Source organism: Sphaerodactylus townsendi, linkage group LG12 (genome assembly GCF_021028975.2).
Source record: "Sphaerodactylus townsendi isolate TG3544 linkage group LG12, MPM_Stown_v2.3, whole genome shotgun sequence".
NCBI classification, from domain to species: Eukaryota; Metazoa; Chordata; class Lepidosauria; order Squamata; family Sphaerodactylidae; genus Sphaerodactylus; species Sphaerodactylus townsendi.
Genome location: NC_059436.1, coordinates 27,880,112 through 27,905,446, shown reverse-complemented (window position 1 = coordinate 27,905,446; position 25,335 = coordinate 27,880,112). Strand labels below are relative to the sequence as shown.

General features: G+C 44.2%; 1 protein-coding gene across 4 annotated transcripts in view; it reads left to right on the top strand.

The window, feature by feature from the left end:
• Positions 1-745: 745 nt before the first annotated feature.
• The window catches only part of CNNM3 (cyclin and CBS domain divalent metal cation transport mediator 3), a 28,904-nt gene continuing 4,314 nt past the window's right edge, over positions 746-25,335 (top strand). For all 4 annotated transcript variants that reach the window (XR_007245947.1, XM_048513287.1, XM_048513286.1 and 1 more), the window contains exons 1-7: positions 746-2,256; positions 14,218-14,361; positions 16,316-16,468; positions 20,475-20,644; positions 23,078-23,174; positions 23,832-23,965; positions 24,982-25,117. Coding sequence is in view for 3 of the 4 variants with exons in the window: in XM_048513287.1 (XP_048369244.1) it covers positions 801-2,256; positions 14,218-14,361; positions 16,316-16,468; positions 20,475-20,644; positions 23,078-23,174; positions 23,832-23,965; positions 24,982-25,117 (2,290 nt within the window). In the remaining variant the exon portion in view is untranslated. The remainder of the gene's footprint in view (positions 2,257-14,217; positions 14,362-16,315; positions 16,469-20,474; positions 20,645-23,077; positions 23,175-23,831; positions 23,966-24,981; positions 25,118-25,335) is intronic.

Below are 25,335 nucleotides of genomic sequence, written 5' to 3'. Positions count from 1 at the left end.
CCTTCCCAGCCCTGTTCTCCCCAGACTCCACACCCAAATCTCCAGGATCCTCAAGCTGGACTTGATAACACTATGACTCAACAACTCTATTTTTTCGGCAGGAGGTCCCACTGAATTCAATGGACTTTACACCCAAGTACATGTGCAAACCATTACAGACTTAGGTTATAATATTTTAGCGTTATTTAATAGCAAGTCCCATTGAAACCAGTGCGATTTATTTCTAGAATAAATTCGGGATGCTACACGGCAATCCTGTGCAAAACGGAATGTGGAGAAATCCCCAATAAAACAAGCGAAAATGGAACTAGGATGTAGCTACGCGGAAGCGCAGGGGCTCCCCCCCCCCGCCCCCCCCGGGCAAAGTTATGAAAAGCTTTGGATTCTCCGACAGTCATCCCCTAGCTGTGCATTTTTGAAGGGGCGTCGCCATCAAGTCACAGTTTGATTTATGGCGATCCCGAATGTTTACCCGGGTTTAAGATCCGTTGAACGATGGACATTATGTTTCTAGGCATGACAATGAAGGGACACTTTCCCTTTAAGAGGCAAACCCCCTCCCTCCCCCTTGTTTATCGCACGGCGCCACCGAACTTGCAGCTTTCCCTTTTCCTGGCCCCGCCTTCACCCGTGCCCCTCATTGGATAAAGACCGCCAGCCCCTCACTCGCATTGGCCGACGGGTCCGCAAACATGTTTGATGGCGCCAGAAGGGGAGTCAGCTGACCTTCCTTTGCCCAGTCCACTCCCCCTAGTAGCTGCTTTTTGCTGCTGCAGCTCCAGCAGCTGCTGGCTCTGGCGATGGTGGGCGATTGCAGTTTGCTGGTGTTGCTGCTAGGTTGGGCTGCTGTGTTGTGGTTGGGTTGCGTAGTAGTGCAAGGGGAGGACTCAGCTGTCAAGGCCTCTCAGCACTCCAGGCTCCCCCTGGAGACCAGGGCTCCCCAGACCCCTGACGCTGGGATCCCCCAGAAGCCTAGGGGGCCCCACCCCAAGGTGCTGGGCTTCTGCCTGGAAGAGGGAGCCTTGGCCAGTGGCAGCCTCATCAGGGCTACCCCAGGGACCACCTTCCGCCTACGCCTTTATGGTACTGACCTAAGGAACCACAGCTGGCCTTGGGTGGCCTTTGTACCACTGGGAAGCTCCTGTGCCGTTCCTGAGGGGGGTCTTTCCTCCACACCGTCCCCAGCTGGTGCCCCTGAATTGCTTTTGCACGACATCCTACCTGTTGGAGAATATGCAGTACTGGTGACAGTGAAGGTGGCCTCTGGGGGCACCCAGGGCCAGTATCATCTTTGCAGCCTGGCAGGGCACCAGTGGGCTCCAGCTGCCCCGGGGGATGCTATCCTGGTAATGGAAGATGAAGGTGGGGGTGGGAGGGTGGCAGCCGTGGCCTTGCCCCCTCCCTTGGCACCCTGGCTTCTGGGCACCCTCGTGGCCTTACTGCTAGCTTTCTTGGCCTTGCTCCGGGTTTTGCAGCTCAGCACTTTGTGGTTGGATCCAGTGGAACTGTATGTGTTGCGGGACTGTGGTTCAGAATCGGAGCGAGAAGCTTCCAAAGTACTGGAGACAGTCAGACAACGTGGGACTTTTGTCCTTTGCTCTCTGCTGCTCCTAAGCTCCTTGGCCAATGCTGCTTTGGCAGTGCTTTTCTATAGGGCTGTGGGGATGTTGGTGCCTGCTATCCTGGGTGTGGCTGGTTTAGTCTTTCTTTTAGCTGAGGTGCTGCCTTTTACCATCAGTTCACGGTGGGGACTTCTACTAGCCCCGCGTGGGCTCTGGCTCACCCAGCTCTTCATGCTTCTCACGTTCCCCATCTCACTGCCGCTGAGCAAGGTGCTGGAACTCGCTTTGCATCATGACACCAGTACATGCCTCTTGCGGGAGAAAATCCTGGACATGGTGCGTAACAGTGACCCCTACAATGAATTTGTCCGGGAGGAGTTCAGCAAGGGTGCTCTGCGCAACAAGACCGTTGAGGATGTGCTGACGCCGCTGGATGAGTGTTTCATGCTCAATGCTTCTGCTGTACTGGACTTCAACAACATGTCCATGATCATGCAGAGCGGTTACACCCGTATCCCGGTCTATGAAGAAGAGCGCACCAATTTAGTGGACATGCTTTATGTCAAGGACTTGGCCATGGTAGACCCGGATGACTGCACCCCTCTCAGCACCATCATCAAGTTCTACAACCACCCGCTTCACTTTGTCTTCAATGATACTAAGCTGGATGCTGTTCTGGAGGAGTTCAAGCGAGGTAAATTGGAACCTTTGGGACGGAATCTTTGCTTTGTCTTTGCTAAGGTCTCTATATTCCATGCAGCCCTAGGGTTTCCTTGGATGCATATTTGGGGGTTCCTTAATGAGAAAGTCAATAATGGAAGGTGTATCTGTGACTACCAGTCTTTAATGTGCAACCACAGGGGAGGGTTGGGTGTGTTCTAGGGAACATCCTCAGCTCATCCAGAACTATGGTGAGACCCGAAATGTCTGTGTGGTGCCCGCATAGATTAAGTGTGCATCCCAGGTAATGCAATAATATTGGACAGGGAGGATTGATAGTCTGATTAAATTAAAGGCAGCTTCATATGTCATCCTTACGAAATAGGGGAGGGGAAGGTCTTGGATTGGCTTCCCTCTCTCCAGAGGATGCTCCAATCTCTCCAGATCTGTCTGCCCTGTACTTCCAAGCTACGTCTGGTGTGCAAAGCAACGTTCCTAAAACATTAAAAAAAGCAAAACCAAAAGTCATGGAGCCATTGAAGATGCTAAAGCATGACTGTAATCAGATTGGTAACCTGAAATGGTAGATTGCCTAAGAAGTATATAGCAGTGTTGTCTGAAACCAGTTCCAAAATCAATAAAATGCTACTTAGCATTATAGCAAGTAAAACTAGTAAAGTCAACCTAAAACTGCAGGAACAGGAAAGTGGAGGATAGAAAGATGCCTTTTTTTCCTGGCATGGCAGACATATCGGATTTAGTGCCAGGTGGGTGGATGTGGGGAAGGCATCCCTGAGATGATGGAGTACAATAGAGAAGGCCTGTAGCCATCCAATTCTTATGACTGTGGGACTTGCAGAGCTTTTATGGATAATTTCTTAATGGTCAGACCCCTAAAGGAACAGGCAGAAATGTATCTGAAACCTGTGTAATTCTCAAAACCTGCAAGGTTCATCCTTTATATCTTTTGCTGATCCGCAGCCTTACTACTCTATTTTGTGCCAATTGAAACTTCTGAACGGGCTCTGAAGGTAGCTTATGATGTAGTGGTTGTTCTTTCCAAATGAGTTCTGGCCTTGGTGCTTAAGCAGACCCCCAGTTCTCTCTAATGAGCCTTATCAGGATGGCTGTGCCGGTCTTACAGAGGGAGCCTAGAGCAAAATGATAATGTTTATTGGACCAGCTAATAACCAAAGATGCCAGGCGTGTGTTTTCTTCTGATCACGCGGGTAATCCCAAGGTGGTTTGTAACGTTCCCCATTAGCATTGCTTCTACAAGAGCAAGTCTGGGTTATTTGAGTATTGACAATTTGTGTATTTCCACTCTGCCATCAGGCTCCTGAGCAGTGAACCTCATAAATATGTCAACAATCAATTTCATAGCTCAGTAAAGCGGGGTGGGGGTGGGGGGTGGGGGGTGCTTGTGTCTTCGTGTGTAGTTTCTGGTGTTAACATATAATTTAGTGGAAGGCAGTTCTCTTTACAGGAACACATGAGAGAAGGTGAACATTATTGTATATGATCTTTATGTATGTACATATTTGCCTGCCGGCAAACTGTGGAGTAAAAGATGTGTATGAGGTCATTGTATGTGACGAGCAAGCAGTGTTCCTGAAGGCTTCTCTGTGTAAGAACATCAGCAGCACCATTCAGAATTTATGTTGCATGCAGTCTAGATTTGTCCATGGGTGATAACTATGTCTGAAAAAGGATTCCATTGCCCATTCGTGATTTATTGCTTCAGCCAGATAGAGAGCTGATTCCTAGGAACTCAAGATTTGTTTTCCATCCCTTCTGCAGCTCTGTCCCCCACTATGTCTCTCTTGAATTCATCCCTTTTTGATTTCCGTTTTATTGTCCCTATTCATTGTCAACATGAAGACTGGGCTTTGCTTATGGCACTCTATACAGTACCAAGAAGATGTCAGATTCTCTGGTGACTTTCAAACTGTATGGCTTCCACATCAGCTTGTTCACTGAAGAGGTCCAGAATATCTGCAGTAGACCTCTCATATGCTGCCAAGAATTTTTGAAAATGTAGCTCCCTGAATGTGCCGGTTAGGTTTTTTGGGCCTCACCGTTGCTCCCTATTGACAGACTGCACCCCAAAATATGCCCAACATTCTACTTAGACGTAGATTATGAGGGCGAATTAATAGTGATGTACAGTCTCTGTTTTTGAGGTAGTTGATTGATGTGACTAGTGTTTTCAGTGAGGAGGCCCTGGTAAGTCACTGAGAAGAACCCTACTCATTAGCTCATGAAATATTTACTAGACTAGTTGCCTGATCTTACCTGTGGTAGATATTTATGATACATCAACAGCCTTAAAGATGGAGAAAACAATGAACTGTCTTCAAGTGTGGAAACTCTTCTCTGTCTGGTCACACTTAAGCAACCCTTACTTGTCTCAGGTGACCAGTCAAGTGGCCATTTATGTAATGGTGTCTCCTAGAAACTATGTATTGCTCAAACTACTATGAAGCAATGACTGAAAATCTGTTGTATGCCTCATACTCTTCTGAAGGTAGCAAAGTAAACGGTCTTGTCTTAGATGCCTGCTTGGATTATAGCACAGGTTCAAAAACACTCTGTGTATGTGTCCTTTCTTGACAATATGGAAAGTTGGCATGGTGTGTAAGTGTCAGATTAGGTTTTGGAAAATCTAAGTTTGCACCCATGCTGTACCATGAACACTCACCTTGTGTCAATCACTCTCTCTCAGTTTACCCTCTCTCACGGGGTTCTTGTTTGGGTTAATCTCTTGTTAAGCAAGAATAATGATGAAGTAAGCTGGGGACAAAACATAAATAAACAAGGATCAACCTATGTCTGGGCTGCTTATGTCATCTTCAGGTGAACTAGTAGCTGAATACTTCTCCATACAAAAAAAACCTCCTCTGTGTATAGACAGTTAGTATATCAAGGAAGAAGCCTAGGTATCCTCCTCTCTGAGGTTTCTACAGGAAATACCGGTAAACGTAAAAAAAAAACCCAGAACATTCAGTCATGCCAGCTCCCACTTCCAGTCTATAATGGTACAGGCTAGACACTGACCACCTCCTTGAGAAATAGATGTGCTGCAAAGTATGGAAGCAAGTCACTCTCTGTTAGTAACTCATTTATCCTCTGGCATGGTATGCAGGTGGGGTCCATAGTTGATCATGTTCTGTCTAACTGCTGGACCTGGAAGAAAATATAGAAGAGCAGTAGTAAAAAAATGTAGGGGCATATTAGGACTGGATTAGATGAAACACTGGAAAGAACTATAAATGGATTTGAGTGGTTTAATTGGTAAATAGCAGCTTTGGGGCCACACTTTATGGGCGGATTTAACTGTTTCCTTCCCCGCATTGTTTTCCTGATGCTAGCTGCTGGAGTTACTACCTGTTCCCATGCTGTACTTCTTCCTCTCTCTGTGGAACCATATGAGAAATCACTGGGTTTGCGTAGATTGTACATGACCAGCTTCACAGGAATGCTCTCAGAGCCTGCCAAACAATGATAAAGCCATCGTGTGCCTGGCCAGAGAGGAGGTGATTTCTGGCCTTAGATTCTGGTCACAAAGAATTATGCAAGCAATTGTTCTCCAAAATGACAAACGTTTCTGTTTTTTGAGATCCCCCAAACATTTGAGTGATGTGGCCCTATGGTAAACAATTTACCTCTCTTATTGTCTGCTTTAACCAGATGTCTGGATTTGCTCAGCCATTTCTACTGGCCTGTGAAAAATTCTGGGACACTTGTCTGGATTTTGGTGAAGAGGGAAATTTCTCTCTTTTGATGAAGAGGGAAATTCAAATATGAGCCAAGATGTACTTTGACAGATGCTCTAGAAGTATATATGAGTGTCCTCAAGCCACACGTTCAGTTTTCTGATCAGTGTTAGAGCTTCTGTAAAATTCTGTTCTGGCAATTATTGCTACAGTAGCCTTGCAAAGGTAAGTTAACCTGCTGTCTCCGTGGAACAAGGTGATAGTTGCTAAAAAATCTCTGGTCCCTCCCTGACGTTATTGCTATTGTCTTGAAACTGCTCTGCTCCTTGCAAAAAAAAAAAAGCCTTTTCCTGGATTGGAAGAAAGTGCCCAAATTAAACAAGCACATTCAAAATAAGTAACTTGAGTTCATTGCATAGTTTTGTTCCTGTGGAATTTTCTTGTAACTAGCCCCCCCCTTCCCCCCTTTCTTTGGTGTAATGGAGTTGGGGTTCAGATGAAAGTGGTGCCAAAGTATTGACAACAGCTCTGCCTTTGGCCAGGTATCTTTTGGAATTTGCAGGGTTAAAAAAAAATCATACTGCAAAAGAGTCATGCAGACAGCTAGGTGACCAGTGTTGAAAGATCTACTTTCTTTAAAGATTTCTGGGGGCCAGGGATGTCTGTTAAACTTAGAAAGAAAAGTGCATACCTGGAATCTCGAAACAGGTGAGGCATTGCTAATTTGGGTTGCCAACCTCCAAGTGGGGCCGGGAGATTTCCTGAAATTACCGCTGATCTTTTGGCTACAGAGGTCAATTCTCCTGGAAAAACATGGCTGATTCAGAGGGTAGACTCAACAGCCTTATACCCTGCTGAGGCCCTCTTCCCAAGCTCCACCACAAATCTCCAGAAATTTCCCAAATGATAAGAGCCTCTGAATAAGCACAGTCACCAGAAAGTATCCATGGTCTAACAGGCTGTAGCAGCCAGTATGCGCTGGTCTGCTTCTGGCAACCTGTGTATCCTGGCAGTGATTATGCCAACCTGTGTGTATTCTGCAATCATGCTAATCAAAGGCAGCCATTTGTATTCACCATGCAAAACATCTGGCTTCTGAACCCTTAAGGCTGCAGATGTACTCTTGAAAGTCTCCAGCTGTCAGCTTTGTTCTTAGTACACTCTTGAAAAGCTTTCCTTTTCCCTTAAAAGTCTTTGTAGGGATTATAAGGGAAAGGGGCTTAAGCTGCAAGGTTGGGCCGGGGGAAGATGGACTTGAAAAGACAGTCAAACACAGAGACTTGGCAGAAAGAAACTCCTTTCTTGCACCATCCAGTTCTTTACACACTCTGTAGAGCAAGGATTTCTGTCCTTGCGTTATCCGCAGCAGGACCCTGAGCTCCTCCCAGTTCAAGTGCAGGAACCCATACTGCTTTGAATGCAAAAGAGAAAGCTCAAAGAGAGGGTCACAGCTAGAGTATAATTGATATCCCCATGCAGTGGGCTCTGCTCAGTTCTGGATTCCCTACCTTAGTCCATCAAACTGAGAGCCAGCATAGTATAGCGGTGAAGTGCAGCAGAGTCTAATCTGGAGAACTGGGTTTGATTCCCCACTCCTCCACACGAGAGGCGGACTGTCATCGTCATGGTATTTTCCATGCAGATCCAGTTTATGGGCTTTTTGAAGGCATCTGGGTGCCTTTGTTAAAAGACCAGATTTGGAACAAGATGCACTTTGGCCTGAGCCTACAAGGCAATTTGTGTAATCTATAAAGACACTAGAGAGATTGAGAACCAGCTCAGGTATTTAAAAGACTTCCTTGGGGACTATGTGAGGAAATACTCACTTGAACTAGACTCATAGCTACAAGCAATTAGATGTGTTATCTGTGGTGTATTGGCCAAAGCCGTGAATATTAAGCAGAAATAGGCAAGTAGTTTCTTTCCCCAGCCTTTTCTATTTCAAGCTGCATTTCGCTTGTGATGAAGCAGTGTGTGGTTTGTGTAATCTTTTAGGGCGCTTACCCTGGTCTTACAGAAATATATGAAGCCTCTAATTAAAGAACAGAAAACAAAGGCATTTTTGTCACTTTAATTCAGCATTAAAGAAAAATCTGAGCTAATTGCAGGATGCAGCGCTTGAAATCTGTGAAGCCTTTGGCTATCAGAACACTGGGCTTTAGCGGATTTGAAATGAGCCCTTCCCAATGATTGGCTCAGGTTTTGTCGGATGTTTATTGAACATTCCAGTTGTCCAGGATTCTTAACAGCCTGTCAGCACACTAGTGCATGGGGCCCCAAACATGATGCCTGAGGGTGCCATGACACCCACTAACACTTCTGGTGTGCACCAACTGGTTTTAGAAAGTGGATGGAGCCAGGTGGGGCTTTTACCTAGCCGGTCTTCTGACTGGCCATTGGAGATTTTGTTGGCTGTGCAGATTTTTAGAAACATTGCTCTGGCAGCAGCTGCCACCACAGCACAAAGAATCTTTGCTGTGATTTTAGGTAAGCTGGGGCCACCATTTTGTAGCTGTCTTCGCATCTTGCAGCAGCAATTTTATGGCTGCACCCACCATGCTGTGTTGAAATTCTGAAGATGCCCACTGGCTCTAAAAGATTGTCACAGGGGTTTGCAACCTGTGGTTCTCCAGATGTTCATGGACTACAATTCCCATCAGCCCCTGCCACCATGGCCAATTGGGAATTGTAGTCCATGAACATCAGGAGAGCCGCAAGTTGCAGACCCCTGGTTGGGGACCTCCAGTCTGGTGAGAGAAGGTTCTGCGTGCTTCCCCACTGGGAAGGAGTGTGAATATGTGAAAGGACAGTTGCAGAGAAGGACTGGGTAGCAATTCAACAGGGCCCTGAGGCCTTCTGTGATGTAGGCAGTTCCCACTTTGCTGTGTATGGCAAATAATAATATGTAGCATTTATAGAATATTCTCAACATTCAGCGAGCTTCCTATACGTCGTCTCAGTCATCCTTATAGTTTTGGTGTAAAGTAGGCCAATAATATAGATGGGGAGGCTGAACCTAGGTGACTTGCCCTTGGCCACTTAAGAGAGTCTGTAGCAAAGATGAGAGTTGAAACAAGAACTTTCCTACTCCTCTGCACTTCATTAGAAAAGCATTGTGCTTTAGCGAGGTCTTAATGAAGCAGAACCTGCCCCTCCCATGAGGTTTCTCTCTTTCTGTTTTCCCAGCCCCACTTTTGAAACACTTGGCAGGAATAGCTGGTGCCACCCTTGACCTCTGCATAGTTGTGGGGATCTGGCTGCCCTGCTGAGGTTCAGCGCGCCAACTTCACTGGTTTCCAGGGGCACCTTTGAGAATAAGCCTCCTAAGAATGTTATGTTTTCATCCCCTCCCCCCCCACCCCAACCTTCCTTGCTTGCCCATGCATTCCATTGAATGGTTTATCCATGCTTGTAATTAAGAGGCTGTTTCTTCATGCACCTGACAGTAAGTGAACATCTTTCTCCTGTTCATTCCAGTAGGCAAAATGGTTGAATAAAGGGCAATTTTTGCACTCCCGCTGCCTTTCTTCAGCCAGTGCAACTCCACTTGAGGGTTCCCTCATAACTTCAGAGCCAGAGATCTGTTTAAAGAAAGCAAGTTTCTGATCCAACCTTTTTGGTACATGAACAAAGGGCTGATCAGGGACAAGTGGCATGACTGTGTGAATGGCCAGGTGTGTCTCAGTTCTCAGGGCACCTTGGAACGTTCTTGCCATTTGGGGCAGTGAGGCACAGGTAGATAACATAACTGGCTTGGATGGGCATTCTGGTGCACTTCTGATGAATACTTGCTGCAGTTCTGATCCCAGCCATGGCTTGTGGAACCCGGCTTATCCATGCTGATCTCCTGGGAGTCCTGGGACAGAGAATGTGAAAACTGCCCTTTTGCATATAATTCTCAAGGCACCGAGCTATTTGCACCATGTGGCCCCAGGGCATGGTCCAACCTTGATGAAGCTAAGCAGTTTTCAGAGCTCAGTCAAAGGATTTTGAGACCTGTAATTTCAAAGCAGGAAAATGAGATAAGGGAAAAGAATAATATTATCTTTCCTTCCTGCGGGCGTCTGTTTCCCCTTCTAAATCATAGTCCACTTGGTTGCATTCTATGAAAAATGGGGAAAATGTTGGTTAAAAGGATCATAGAACTTCTGGCCTGAGTCTGGCAGAATAGAAGATCTCTGGGGAACGTTGTATATCGGTCCTTGAGCTCCTTGAAGAAAAGGATACAAATATCATCCATATTCTCTTTTGCCCTCCAAAAGCAAATAATTATGCTGGTAAATGTGCTGTGACAGGGGAATGCACAGAAAAAGATACATTTCAGAATGCCACATGTACATATAATGCATCTTTCAGCCCATTGGTAGTTCATATAATGCATCTTTCAGCCCATTGGTAGAATCATGGGGAAAGCACAGCTAGAGAAGTCCTGAATGCTGGCCTCTTATTCAGGAATCTTGTGGCTCCTGAGATTCCATCAGGCATTTGCCATCACTTTATTTTTTAAAATTAATTTTATTATTATTAAGACTTCAAGGACATAGAAATAAAGAACCAAAAAACAAACTATAAAAAATACTCACAACACAAAAAGATTTTTAAAAGAGCTTCCAATTTAATCTGCACCAAATATAAACACACTTAAAATGTACTACTTGCTCTCTACAGTTATAAAGTTAATTCTTAGTTATTCTCTATCTTATCTATGTACTTGTTCTTCCACAAACCAAAAACTATTGGTTCATTGTTTTCTGTTTTACACAAAAATGTTGGTTAAGTCAAGAGTTTTCGATTGTCACTGAATGTTGATAAGGTTTTGTTTTTTTCTAATCAGAAGTAAGTTTGGCCATCTCTGCCAATTCCAGTGGATTCACAAACTATTTTTCTATTTTCACCTTATACAGTGATCGTTAATTTCTTATTAACTTTAACCTCTGCTGGAGCCTTTGCATGGGGAACTTGTGTCAGTGTATCCTCGCACCCCATCCACGATTCTTTCCCACCCCTGTGGATCACACTTAGTCTCCATCTAAAAGTATTAGGTTTCCTTTTATGCATCAGGCTTACAGGATAATAGTCTGAGAAAGTCTTTGGCAAAATTTCTGCCTTGAATATCTTAGACACGACATCCTTGGGAAACCGAATCATGTCTATTCTAGTTCTGCCATCACTGTCAAACCCCAAGTTCTACAAATGAGCCTCCTTGCCCCTTTCTTCACGAAAGCTGATATTCTCAAGATGCTGAATTCCATAGCCTAATTCTGTGGTTTCTCTGTGATCAAGAGCCCTAACATGCCCCTAAGGCAGAAGTGGCCAACCTATGGCGCTCCAGATGTTCATGGATGCTGGCAGGGGCTGATGGGAATTGTAGTCCTTGAACATCTGGAGCGCCATAGGTTGGCCACCCCTGCCCTAAGGTATTGGAGTAGGAGACAGATGTCTATCTGAGAATCTATACAGAAGTTCTTATGCATGTGCAGCACTAAAACCCATAAGAGATGCTATTGGTTGTAGTGGGGCTTTCAGAGGAGGACTTCCTAGGCATTCTGCTGTATTTTAGACAGTAAGAGAAGGATCGTTTGGATATCCCTTTTCTGGCATTGAGATCTCTTGAGCTGACCCGATGATAGCCCTTGCTATGACAGCTGTTCTTTGCTGGGTGCCGTCCATCAAACTAGAGGAACCTTTGATGGGAAAGCTGGTGGCCTCCTCCTTCTCCTCTGTTTATCTTTCACAAGGCCAAGACATCTAGTACAATTCTGCATTGTCGTCATTTTCGTCTTGAACTCATCGACTTCCTGCTAGCATTGGAAAGGCCACCAGTCCTGCAGAGTTGCACATGGCTAGTGCAAGAGCATGGGACAAATTCCAGGGAGCCAGGTGTGGTTTAAATATCATGTGAGAGAAAAACAGAATGAAGAGCTGCAACTCAGGAGCTTTTTAGAACATTCACAGGAATGGCCCAGCAGGAGATTCCAAGAGGGGCGAGAACATTTTGTTTGTGTTGTTCAGCCAAACTAAACTCATCAAAAGCCTAATCTGCGTGTGAACCAACAGGGGCCCTCAGAGCACAGCCTGTGACCCAAACCAGCTTGTGGACTGACTGTGCCACTAAGATGTCATCAAGGCAATTTTGCTGACTTAGGGGATATCGCTGGGCAGGATCAGGTGTAGAATTCTGTGCCAGAAAATGTTGAATCCTTTCTGTAGGATGCTGGGTGTAATATGGTATAAACATATCTCCTGTCCATGCTTTGTATTGTCAGATGTGCGCCACTGGGAAGGCCTGGTCCTACCAACTGGACAGTCTATGACCGTGGTGGCGAACCTTTGGCACTCCAGATGTTATGGACTACAATTCCCATCAATTGGCCATGCTGGCAGGGGCTGATGGGAATTGTAGTCCTTAACATCTGGAGTGCCAAAGGTTCACCTTCACTGGTCTATGAGATGTCAGGGGCAAAGGAGATAAGCAGTGGTAGATGTTGTAAGCAACCAAGATGCAGTTCTAAAACTTGACTGTATATTGGTAATTGGTAATTTAATTTATATACCGCCCTCCCCCGAAAGGCTCAGGGTGGCGTACAACATAATACAACATCGATAAACATAAAAGCAGCAATAGTTATAATATCAAACAACAACAATAAACAATATTTCAAATATCAAAACATCAGAATTGTGACACAACATGATGTAGCATCAGTAAACATAGCAGCAGCAATAATCAAATATCAAACAGCAACAATAAACAATATTTCAAATAGCAAACATCAGTAATCAGGACATAATCAACATAACATTTCATAGCAACAATATACCGGTAATAGCATCATCATATGGCAGCATAGTAGCAACATAGCCACATGACATAATAACAGATTATAACATCACAAACATAATAAGATAACATCAAAACAAAAAATAACAATAAATATAACATCATAATTAACAGCATAATATGCCAGCCATCTAGCTAGGAGGCAACAAAGGGCAGAAAGCTGGAAGAGAACTTGTCTGCATTAAGCATGGGAAAGCAGTCTTCTTTGCATGCAGGGATAGTGTTGCAGGATGGAGGCTCCTGGAACAGAAGGGTTCTGGGATGTCTGAATCCTAGCTCCAAATGCCTTCAGTTTCCTCTCCCAACTTCAAGAGTAAAGAATCTCTGCCACGGCTTCCAGGTCCCCATTTGATCCCCGTGACCCATTCCATTCCATTTCAAAACCTTTATTAGGCATAAAACCGGTATGTGTCAAGAATTCCAAATACAATAAGAAGGTCATTATTGCACAACTTGCAGTACACAGAGTAAAAATATGGCAACAGCTTCCGAGATTTCAACATTTGAGTTATTTAGAAGCTTAGCCATTTTTAATTTATCAGAAAGGAGCATAAATCCTGTTGGTAATACAGTTCTCAAATCAGTTCTAATGTTGTATTTTGAACAGTGAAGCAGAATATGAGAAAGTGAATCAGTTGTATCAGGACAAAATCGACAGCAATGCTCATTTTGTGGAATATTAGAAAAGCGACCTTGAAGAGTTACACCTTGCTCTAGTCATGACCCATCTGCAATTGTAATTAACAAGTTGTTCCAGGTATATAGCAGGGCTAGATTTCTGAGGGATAATCCCAAAGAATATTGGAGAGCAGGAGCTTTGCTCTTTGCTCAGGAGAAATTGATATTCTTGATCAAATAATCTAGTCTTTAGGCGATCCCCGTGACCCCTAATTCATATTAATGTCGTTGTGTGGTTCAGCCTGTCTGAAGAGTGAGGACAGGTAATGGCATCTTGAGTGTAAAAGAGGGCAAATGGATTCTCTGTACTGAAAGTTCACCTTAAATGGATCGAGGTAAGGGAAATGGCACTGGTGTGAGCTGGACCAGGGAATTTGTGCACATTTCTGTTCACGTGGCCTCACTTTAACTACAGTAGTTCCAAAAAGATAGTTTGAAACCAGGTTTAGAAAAGGCCACAGCAAAGCTTGGGCAAATGGCAGCAGAACGTATAGAGGGTGACATGACGTTGATACTCACAAAAATGGTACTGCATCAAGGGAAGCAATCTCCGCAATCAACTCTCCTGAAATTAGCGAATCTACCCCCTGCCCTCCTGCCAAGGTTAATAATGCTGACCTACCTTACATGGATGTAATACTTACAAGAAAAAGATCATATGTTTGAAGCACTCTAAAGGACTACATACAGGCTGTTATTTCTCTCTCTGATGGTTGCAATGCCATTTATGCCTTGTTTGTTCCCTTTTTCTCTTTCCCAGGTAAATCGCACATGGCCATTGTTCAGAAGGTGAACAATGAAGGTGAAGGAGACCCCTTCTATGAAGTCATGGGCTTGGTGACGCTGGAAGATGTCATTGAAGAGATCATAAAATCAGAGATCATGGATGAGTCAGATGACTACAGTAAGTTATTTCCCAGCAGGTATGGCCTGTTTGGCATGGATTTTTCCCCCTCTAATCAAGATAAAGATTCCTTCCTCTGTACAGGCTGGGCTGGTGGAGTTACCTTGTTATAAGCACTAAGGCGCTAACCTTGAAAAATAGCACGCATCCGACCAGCCTCTTCCTTTTGCTGTCATTAAGAGTTTGCTGTTGTACCTGCAACTAATTAAATGGGGAATTAAATGTTGTACTGCTCTTTGAGGATGTTCAATTAACTCTACAGTATTAAGTCCTGCATTTTAGAACCTGCTCTCCTGAACAAGCCAAATTATTTTCAATTTAAGTTCTTTAGCAAAGGGAATCGCTCCTTGAAGTAAGCATGCTTTAGTAAATTAGTCCATTTAGTTGTTATAGCAACCATCATATACATAGAATCTGTGAGTTGGCTAGAGTAACTGTTAGAACTGTCTGGAACAAACAGCTAAGATAAATCTTGGAGGACACACTCGGGTCTTTCACAAGTTAACTCTTCCTTTCTGGGAGTAGATGACTTGTGGTTTGGCATGGGGGAAAAGGCGATAGTGCTAATCTTATACAAGCTCCTTTCCCCCCAGAAATGAGAGAGGTTTAGTGTGCAATACTGTGTGTTTGCATGGAAGTAAGGTCAACTGTTCATAGCAGGGTGTGCTTCTGAGTATATATATACACACAGGATAGTACTATTGCTTCTTGGAGAAGGGAAAAAAGAACTGAAGCTTCTCTTATCTGAGATCCACAGCCTATACTTGGAGATAATGTGTCACTCCTAGCTGGAGCACAGTGCCCAGGGTTGAGGGATGCCAGAATAGCAGCTAGTGCCTATGTCCCCACAGAAAGGCCTGGAGTATGCTAGTGTGCCATAGAAAGACCAGTCCCTGATGAGAAACCTCCAACAAAATTCCAGACTCTCCATTTTCATACTATTCTTTAGATTTATCTGTATACCTTCAGATTGCATGTCTTTTTTAATATTTGCGGGTAGAACAGCAATTTTAGTGTCAGTTATTAAAACCTGTGTGGAGTGGTACATGTGTAAGGGAAAGTTCCCCATCTTCCCTCCACCAGTATTCAGATCACATGTGGTTATTCCGTAGGAGCACATCGACATTTTTTTCCCCGTTTTCACTTTATTCTACCCAGATCTGTGTGTTCAGCTGTGCGCTGAAAAGGGGGGGGGGGGATCAGACCTTGCATCAAGATACTCCAAATACTGTTGTTTGTGTAAGTCAAGCGGATTTACTAACATCTTATAAATATGGGGAGGAACATCTGTGCTGACCATGAAAGACCCACCACCCTTTGATGATTTTATTGAGTTAGTGTCTGGGGCCAATCTACCTGCTGTTTGATTTCTTCCTTGTTTATTATAAATAATGTTCTGGAGTAGTAGAAGAGCGAAGCTTTAATGTTTTCTACTTCTGCTGTTTTCTTGCTGGAAAATGTCACCTCTGAGCTGCATCTCTTTTTGCAGGAGAAATATTACTGGTACTTTTCCCCAGTGAGGAGCAAAGACCTATCAGAGTTTTCTTTTCTCTGTGAGAAGATGGCTTGGGGTGGAAAGGGGTTTAAGTTTCCCTCTTGCGCTCCCTACTATCCTTGATAAAGCAGTTCCACGGAGATTTACAACACTGAGGTCCAGAAACCTGCCTTTCTAGGTGCTAACTAAGATCCTTGGGAAGCTGAGTTGCATATCCAGTGCCTGGGTCTGTAGTTCTTCTATACTTTGAGTGACACTTCAGAATGAATTTTACTGTCTTTTATTCCACCCTTCTGCTATCTTTGCTGTCTCTGACCTTAACATAGATCTCCCTTCCTCCCCATGAAAACAGCAATGTTGCTGATGGCTGATTTGGAATTGACTCACCTGCCTCCTCCTGCCTCTTGATTTTTTAATTATTAATTTTTTTGGCTTTCTCTTTGCCTCCTCCCTCTCCAGGGGATAACAAGATGAAGAAGAAGCCTCCTCATCTTGGGACTTTAGTGGATCGCAGGAAAGAAGATTTCTCCTTGTTCAAAGTGTCTGACAGTGAATACAAGGTGAAAATCTCCCCCCAACTCCTGCTGGCTACACAGCGCTTCTTATCTAGAGGTAAGTAATTCAACTTCAGCTGACCTTTATTAGGCATATTATTAATTATTTATTATTTATTCAGTCTTATATACCGCCCTACCCCCGAAGGGCTCTGGGCGGTGAACAACATAAAATACCAAATACATAACAAGCTCTTAATAATTTAAATTAAAATGCAGCAAATAACATATAAACAATGCCTGCAATAATCCCCATTAAACCCTCCCAAGAGGGGAGAAGAAAGGATGGGTTCCACAGATGGTGGTGGACCCTAAATACAGAAGAATAAAAGCATATCAGTAAAAATAAAACAAAACATAGGACAGAGCGGGTGTTAAAACAGGACATAAAACTGGACAAAGCACGTAAAGTAAGTTATTCTCCAGGGGTTCTCATTCTCCTCTGGTGCTCCCTCCATCTCCTGAGCTAGTAAATGCTGGTTAGGCAGCCTGGATGCAAATGGAGAAAAGTCAGTGCTGGACTTTGTTTATTGGCTACATCAGATTCACAGGGCCTGTTGCTGCTTAGTCTTGAAGTGCTCCAGAGTGAGGAAGGGATTTGTCCATAGTGGTTCAAATTAATTGTTAGCTCTTGAAACTACCAACTATCCTCAAGCAGGGGCACCAGATGGCAACAACATAAGGGAACTGGACTCACTCTGCTGATCCTTGTACAAGGGAAAGGAGCATCATTATTAACTTTCAGATTCTGCCCAACAATGCAATATCAGGTGGTGAAGGAAAAGCTTGGCATGAAAGGGACAGGTTTTATTATATTCAGTTGAGTTTGTTTCAACCCTGACAAATTTGTCCAAGGATTTTTGAAAGTAGGGTCACAGTATGCAGTCAGCACACTCAAACCCATGGAATCCTGTTGTAAAGAGTTCACTACTCTAGGGTTTTTTTTTTAAGCTGAGTTTGTTTATTTAGCTGGACAAAGTCACAAGCAAAGTGAACCGTGCAGATGGAAATGAAACTGCTAAAACAATTTACAAGCCAATTATCCATCATACAGTCAGCAACATTCTCTGTGCAACATCTTAAATCAGCATTTTCATAGCTGCCAGAGTCATATCTAGCTACACTGTAGAGAATATCTTCACCATTGTTTGGCAGTAGCTATTCTAGTTCCTGTTGGTTTACCCAGTTTGTGTCATCCCTCAAAATAGGACCAAAAGATCTAAACCTTTTTCCATTGGTGGGGATATGCAGACAGATAATGGATTAATCATTGACACACATAACACCTCAGATTGCTTGGAGCCTAAATAGGATCTCCAGGAGCTACTTCAGAAGGTCATTGGCCTGGCCTTTATAAAGTAAAAATAACGTTTACAAGAGAAACTTGGAAGATATCTCAGATAAATCTGCAGCCTGTGCCACAGCGCTGCTTCACTTACACCCAGGAGAATCAAATACTGAATATGTCGGGTTCTAGTTCTGCAAATTGCAGCCATGTTGCGAGGGTGTTCATACTACTTTATTTTGTTTTGGTCAAAAGGGGCCACTTCTGGGCCAACTGGTTTTCATTATTCACCAGCAACAACAACAAATAAAGCTATTTTGGTGCATGTGACTTTCCACAGTGGGACAGCAAAACTAATAATACAGCAAATCCTCCAGTTTCCAACCTCCAGGGATGCAGGCCCACAGTTTTTAATGACTATTGCAGACTCGTCTATCTAGCACTGTAGAGGGCATTAACTGTAATTTGTGGAAGGTAAAATCTTTCCTCAGAGTGTGCTTCTTTAAAGGAATTAGATTATTTCCATAGCTGTGCTAAAATGTAAACATATAATTCCAGGGGGCAATCCCAGTATGTAGCAATATTCCAGATGTTTGGACGTGAGCACATCTCCCTTCAGAACTATTTCAGCAGTGTGTGCGGAAGAGAAAGCAAAGAGAGCGAGGAAGGGGAGCCTGCATGGTTTTACTTGGGAGAGAAGCTCCGAATACACTATTTTTGTGACTTGTTTTAAGGCTGATAATTTTATGGGGATTTAAAAACTGTGTTGGTTTTAAATTTGTGAACTGCCTCAAGCAGGCAGGTTTCTGGACAGGTAGTGTATAAATTGGCTGAATCTTGCTGGAAATGGGTAAGAAAAGCCACTCTGAGCGCTGCTTTGGTTGGGGCAGAGCAAGGTATAAAACAACAAAGTGTAAATGAGACATTCTTGATGTATTTTAAAATACATCAGTTGGCAGTACACCAGGAGCTGCCAACCTTTTCTTTAAGGAGAGCTATATCTGAGTAACAAGAAATATCCTGAGTTACCCCCCCCCCCCCAAAAAAAATGTGCTGTCTTAGAAACAGCATGGACCAAGAAGAACACTTGAAATGAATCTGTCCACGAAGCAGCATAGGGAAAAATCCTGTGAAATGAAAGCTTTTTTTTTAAAAAAAAAAGATGCCTCAAGCAAATGTTTCCATGATTTACAAGTTACAGATTTCTCAGAGTCCACCCAGCTATAGCTTGACCATCAGGCAGCCATAAGTCTGCAATTGATATTGTAGTACTGGTTGGAAGGAAAAGATTGTGACCAGGATGTAATCGAGTAATGGGGAATAGATTTTAGATGGACAATACCTGAGCTTTCTGAATTATAAGGAACAGCAGTGGCTGCACCAGATTCAGCTTTCTTTGGGTATTTAGAAAGAGGGGTTAAATTTTAGAATATTCTCTCTAAAAGATGGATTCATGAGTAAAGAAAAGTATCATAGGACTCAGGCAATGTGTTCGTATCATCTTGCAGACTGAAAATTGATTGTTGCATATATGTTATTAGCAATGTCAATAAATGGGGCCATGTAAAAATAGAAATCTGGGAAAATGCATGATGACTCCTGGGTCCAGTGTACAGCATTCAGAGAAATTAGTGATAGAAGGCAGAATCAGAAGGGTGAGGAGGTGGCAGTTGGAAAATGACAGTTGGGAGAATGGGGAGGGGAAAAGCGGGTAGTATCAGGAGGGGAAATGAAAGAATACAAAGAGGGGTAACTGTTCTATTGTTTGGTGTAATAGATACGTTTGTTATCCGGTTTAGCTGTCTGTTTTTGTTGATGTTATATTAAAGGTAGAAATTATGAAGATTACCTTCCACAGTACCTCTTCCACATTTTGAAAGATTCTGTGTGAACCCCGAGCTCTGACATTTCTTTCCTTTGGGTCTGTCTTGCATTCCTCTGTTTCTGTGCTCCTTCTACTGAACAAGAGGGTTTTGTTTTGTGCTCATAGTTGCCAGTAGGCCTTGCCTCCGTGAATTTTGTCAATTTCTGTTTAAAAATCCCCTAAACTGGTTGCCACATTTTACAGCAGCAGTTTCTGTCAGCAGTGCATAACTGTATGGTGATCAGAAGTATTTTCTTTTCCTCTTCTGTTAATCTACCACTGATTAGTTGTGTTTTATAGATACTATGAATTGTTTTAGAGATTCCAGTCAAAAAACAGAATAGATATCTGGTCGACTTATCATCAATTTAATGAAGTGATTTTGTTTGTTAGATTTTTTTGTGCCAGGAAATCACAGCTGGCTTAGATGACCCTGTAGAGTTTTCAAGGCAAGAGATATTTGGTGGTGATTTGCCATTGCCTGCCTCTACATCACAACCCTGCTATTTCCTGGAGGTTGCCCAGCTAAATACTAAGAAGGGCCAACCCTGCTTAGTTTCTGATGAAAGCAGGCTAGTTTGGAGCAATCCAGGTCATGGCATCTTTGTGTTATATTATTCATAGTTTTGCAAAAATTCAATCCCATAAGGCAACTTCCTTTCTATACCCCAAACTCTGCTTTGTGGTCATCTTTTTCAGACACAAAACCTTTCTTGGTCAGTAGAGTATCCAGACTCTTTTATTTTTTTAGCCTGAGACCTGCTGCAGTATCGCTGTCTTGATGTTGCTGCTTATATTAATTTCCCAGAAGCAGCCCTTGAGGAGAAAATGTGTGCATTTTCAGTTCATCTTGGATGCCGAATATGAACCATAAACTGATGCTACCTTTTATGTCCTTGCTTGTCCCACCTGTAGAGGTAGACCTCTTCAGTCCAGCTCGAATCTCTGAGAAAGTCCTCTTGCACCTGCTGAAACACCCAAGTGTCAACCAAGAGGTGAAATTTGATGAAAGCAACCGTCTGGCCCCTGAGCACTACCTGTACCAGCGCAACCAACCAGTCAATTATTTCATCCTTATCCTGCAGGTACCACTTTTCATGAAGTATTTATTTAACACCAAGCTTTGGGGAATTTGCTGTATTAAAGCAGAGTGAAGCCTCCCCTTCGAATAAGGGGTCTGTGGCAAATTAAAGAGCCAGCTTTACCCCTCACTCTAGACCAGGGGTAGGGAACCTGCGGCTCTCCAGATGTTCAGGAACTACAATTCCCATCTGGCCCTACTGGCAGCCCAGTGGCCAGTGACAGGAGTAGGAACCTACGGCTCTCCAGATGTTCAGGAACTATTCCATCAGCCCCTACCAGCATGTCGAATTGGCCCGTAGCGGCTGATGGGAATTGTGAATTCCCTCGAGCTATCTGGAGAAACTAAGGTTCCCTACCAGTTCTCTAGAGCAAAAGGCTAAATCCAAACATTCAGAAGGTACTTTTTCTTTTTGGGGTTTTTGGAGTCAGTGGCCTGGAGTGAAAGAATGGGCATCTGCAGTGTGTAGCCAGTAGATTACCCTGACTGTTAACCATGCAAATGCAGAAGGCTTGATGAACGTGGAGGTTTCAAGTTGCCTGCCAGTCACAAGGCTCATGCTGACAACCAATTCCCTTCTGCACCAGATTATTGTTTTCAGACCTGGGTTCAAACTGTCTTCAGTTCCCAGTTCAGGACCCAGAATCCCCAAGACACCTCCTCGCTTTGTGCAGAGTGCCTCAGAAAAAAAAGAAAGCCGAATATTCTTTCTATCTTCAGACACCCTTCCTAAAGCAAAATACCAGGCTGCACTCCCTGGTGTATGTAATCTACAACGCATCCTGATGGACATTGGGGTTTTGTTGGGAAAACTGATCCATTTGGGCCTTCTGCAGTCACCAAACATGCATTGAGCGAGCAAACTGTATTGGGCCATGCAAAGGCCATTTCTCTCTCTCCACACGGAGTTGGGTTTGTAAAGGAAGCTGTGGAGATTCTACTCTCTGACACCCCCATAATGAAGTGTGACAGCTTTTGCATAAGCTGCATCTTTCCCTATCTTCCACACCACCAACAGAGGAAAAGAAGGTAGGGGACAGAGTGTGAGTACACAGGGATTGGGATTATGCTAGTTGGAGTTGTGCTGGGTTTCAGCCCATGGGGCTTCTAGAAGTTTCCTCACCAAACTAAACTCCCTAGCTCAGAGATGACCACCCAAGAGCCAGAAGGAAATGCAGGATATAAATATTCTGATTTGTCTAGCTTTGTTGTTCATCCACTGCTCCAGGAGCTGCAGTAATCTTAACGACACCCCATACCTTGACCAATAGGTGAGGTTTCTGAAAAGACTTCACAGTTGCAGGGCTCATATGCTCAGATGGCATGAGGTCATTCACTGGGGGACAAGGAGGCAATGTGCCTCCTTTAAGAGGCTGTTGACAACAGACCTTTGCCTTTGAGTGGGGTGGCACAGCGAGGACTTGACTTAGTCCCAGGCATCAGCAGCATGATATTAGCATGGTCTCCTGGGTCTGCATTGCCAGCAGCAGGGCCCAAGCCAAATTTCTGCAGCATACTTATTATCTTGACATGGCCCCAGGTGGCCTGGGCCAAGGAGGTGACGTGCGTAGTACTTTGCTTGGAGCAGTAAATGACCTTGAACTAAACCCCCTGCAGCTGAGATTGCACTGTGGATTCTACTTATTGTTTATTATAACCCTATACCACTTTTTGATTCCCCAAGTGGCTCATCACAGCTCGGATCTGCCCCAAAGAAGGAATGTAAGGGATATGTGGGTATGTGTATAGGTAACTCTTCTGACCCCTGCAGGGGATGGCATGGTTTGGTTTCACTTTTTTTGTCAGCCATATGAGATAGAGGATCTGAAGCTAGCCTCAGGGGCTGGCTGATGGTAAAGGTGTCAGTTCACAGAAGTAGCTTTTTACAGGCTGTGCTTATGCAATGTATACAAGGAAATCTCATTCCTTTGCAAGCGTTAGAGCCACAGAGGCCCAGGTGATGCTGACCTGTGGGTTGCCAGTTTCTCATCCCTTGCCGAAGAGGATAGAGGTGTATTGTAAGAAGAGGCCACCTGGATTATCAAGATCAAGGGAGCAATTGAGATTAGGACCGAAGAAGTAGCTCAGTGAGCAGCAGTGGCGTAGTGGCTAAGAGCAGGTGCACTCTGATCTGGAGGAACCGGGTTTGATTCCCAGCTCTGCTGCTTGAGTTGTGGAGGCTTATCTAGGGAATTCAGATTAGCCTGTGCACTCCCACACATGCCAGCTGGGTGACCTTGGGCTAGTCACAGCTTTTTGGAGCTCTCTCAGCCCCACCCACCTCACAGGGTGTTTGTTGTGAGGGAGGAAGGGCAAGGAGATTGTAAGCCCCTTTGAATCTCCTACAGGAGAGAAAGGGGGGATATAAATCCAAACTCTTCTTCTTCTTCAGTTAGCTCTGATGCTTTTCCTGCTTTTAACATGTTCTCTTTCCCAGGGCAGGGTTGAAGTCGAGATTGGAAAGGAGGGACTGAAGTTTGAAAACGGAGCCTTCACGTATTACGGTGTCTCTGCACTGACAGCTCCATCCTCAGGTGCGGCCCACTCTCCAGCCTGGCTCTCCTCGCCACCGGTAGCCCTTTTTGGGAAGAAAAGGGGGAGTTTGCTCCAACAACCTAAAGGGCAACTTTCTGGAAAGAGATGAAGGAACAGCAGTTTTGTCTCCCCATATAGATGCCCTGAGGTTGACAGACTCACATTTCTAAAAACTCCTAGTAAGGGTTGCAATGTGTCAGCAACTCTGAATTTATGTGAATGGTACCATTTGAGCAAATTGTGGTAACTTATCGGTTACTGCTGGGATGTGGAGGGAAAGAAGGCAGCATGGTGTAGTAGTTAAGAGCAATGGACTCTAATTTGGAGAACCAGGTTTGAATCCCTGTTCTTCCACATGAAGCCTGCTCAGTTCTCTCTCAGTCCCACCTACCTCACAAGGTACCTGTAGTGTATTTGGGGGGTGAGGAGGCAATTGTAACTTGCTTTGAAACTCCTTGTTGTAGAGAAAAGTAGGGTATGAAAACCTATTGTTATTAGCTGTTTGAGTAGAGGAAGTCTGCCTTCCCTTGAAGTGTATTCCCTTCTCCCCCGGATGCTAGTTAAATTCAAGATTTGCAAAAATTTTGTTAGAGGGTAAATTTTTCAACCGCTCATCCCTGCTCCAGTCTCAACCCTGCAACCTTTTTCTTTAATAGTTCATCAGTCCCCAGTGTCTACCCTCAGAATGAACCGTCGTGATCAGCAGCTGGATGGGGGAGAGAGTAGTAACTTTTCCATGTACTGTCCTGACTACACTGTCAGAGCTCTCACTGACCTGCAGTTCATCAAGGTAAGCAGTAACGCAGGATCTGGAATGAGCTTCTTCTGGCTAACCATGCACAACGCCTCCAAAGATACTCAACAGATACTCAGGGGGTTTTTTTTTAATCAGTAGCAATATCTTTAGGGTGTGTAGTCTGGCTTGTTGAATAATTTGAAGCTCATTTGCTATTTTGGAAGGACTTCTGACCCCCTAGACCAGGGGCCTGCAACCTGTGGCTCTCTAGATGTTCATGGACTACAATTCCCATCAGCCCCTGCCACCATGGCCAATTGGCAGGGGCTGATGGGAATTGTAGTCTATGAACATCTGGAGAGCCACAGGTTGCAGACCCCTGCACTAGGCCAAATGCAGCCCACCAGTCAGCTGCCTGAAAGCCCCTGCTTTTTACAGTTGCAGCAGAAAACAGAATATTGGGTGGAAGGTCCTTGATGCAGCCACCTTGCTGAAAAGCTCAGAAGATGCGGGTTTGCTCTGTGCCTGGTTGGGACATCCCAGAACACGATGTTTCCACTTCCCTGGTGGAAGAAAGGCAAGAGGTAAAGAAGTAAGGAACAAGAGGATTTTGGGTTGCCTTCATTCAGCTCAGGGGTTCGAGATCACAAAGCACCCACTCACTTATTTTACCCAACTTTTGCTCCTTAAAAGTGTTGGGCACACGTTCAAAATCTCAGGACCACACATTTGCTGTGTGAAACCTTTCTGTGGGCCAAAAGCAGAATCCTTGGAATAGGGATTTCAAAACACCGTTCATAAATAAACCCATTGTTGTCTTGAACCATACATAGATTCTTTGCTCATAACTAGGACATCAGTTTTCAGTCAAACCCTTACAATCAAGGAATTTGTACTGTTGGTTTGTTCACTTTATTACCTACCTGTTTTCCTTTTTATATTTTTTTTTATTCCAATCCTTTAGCTGTTTTAAATTGCTGCAGATTTAGATTCTCTGCCTGGTTATCCTAATCCTTGTTGGTTTTGTTTCACCTTTGCTACATTCATATCTTTGATGTTCATCTCCACAGGTTACTCGGCTGCAGTATCTCAATGCCCTCATGGCCTCCCGGATACAAAACTCGCCCCAGTCGCCTGATGCCATTGAACTGAAAATTGTCCCCAGTAGCCAGACGAAGCTTCTGAATGACAAAAATGCTGCAACAGGTACATGCTTGGGGGACTGTGGCCACCATATGATGGCGCAGCTTTGCACTTCGGTGTTCTTTTGACCACCCCAATTTCAGATCTGGTCTGTACCTTTGGATTCAGAGGGCTAAGGGTCCTCCTCTGCACTTTCCTTTCTGCTTGTGCTTCTAAACTGCCAAGGCCAGCCTCCCAGTAGAGGCCTTCAAGAGAGTTCCAGGCTGGTACACAGATTGAGG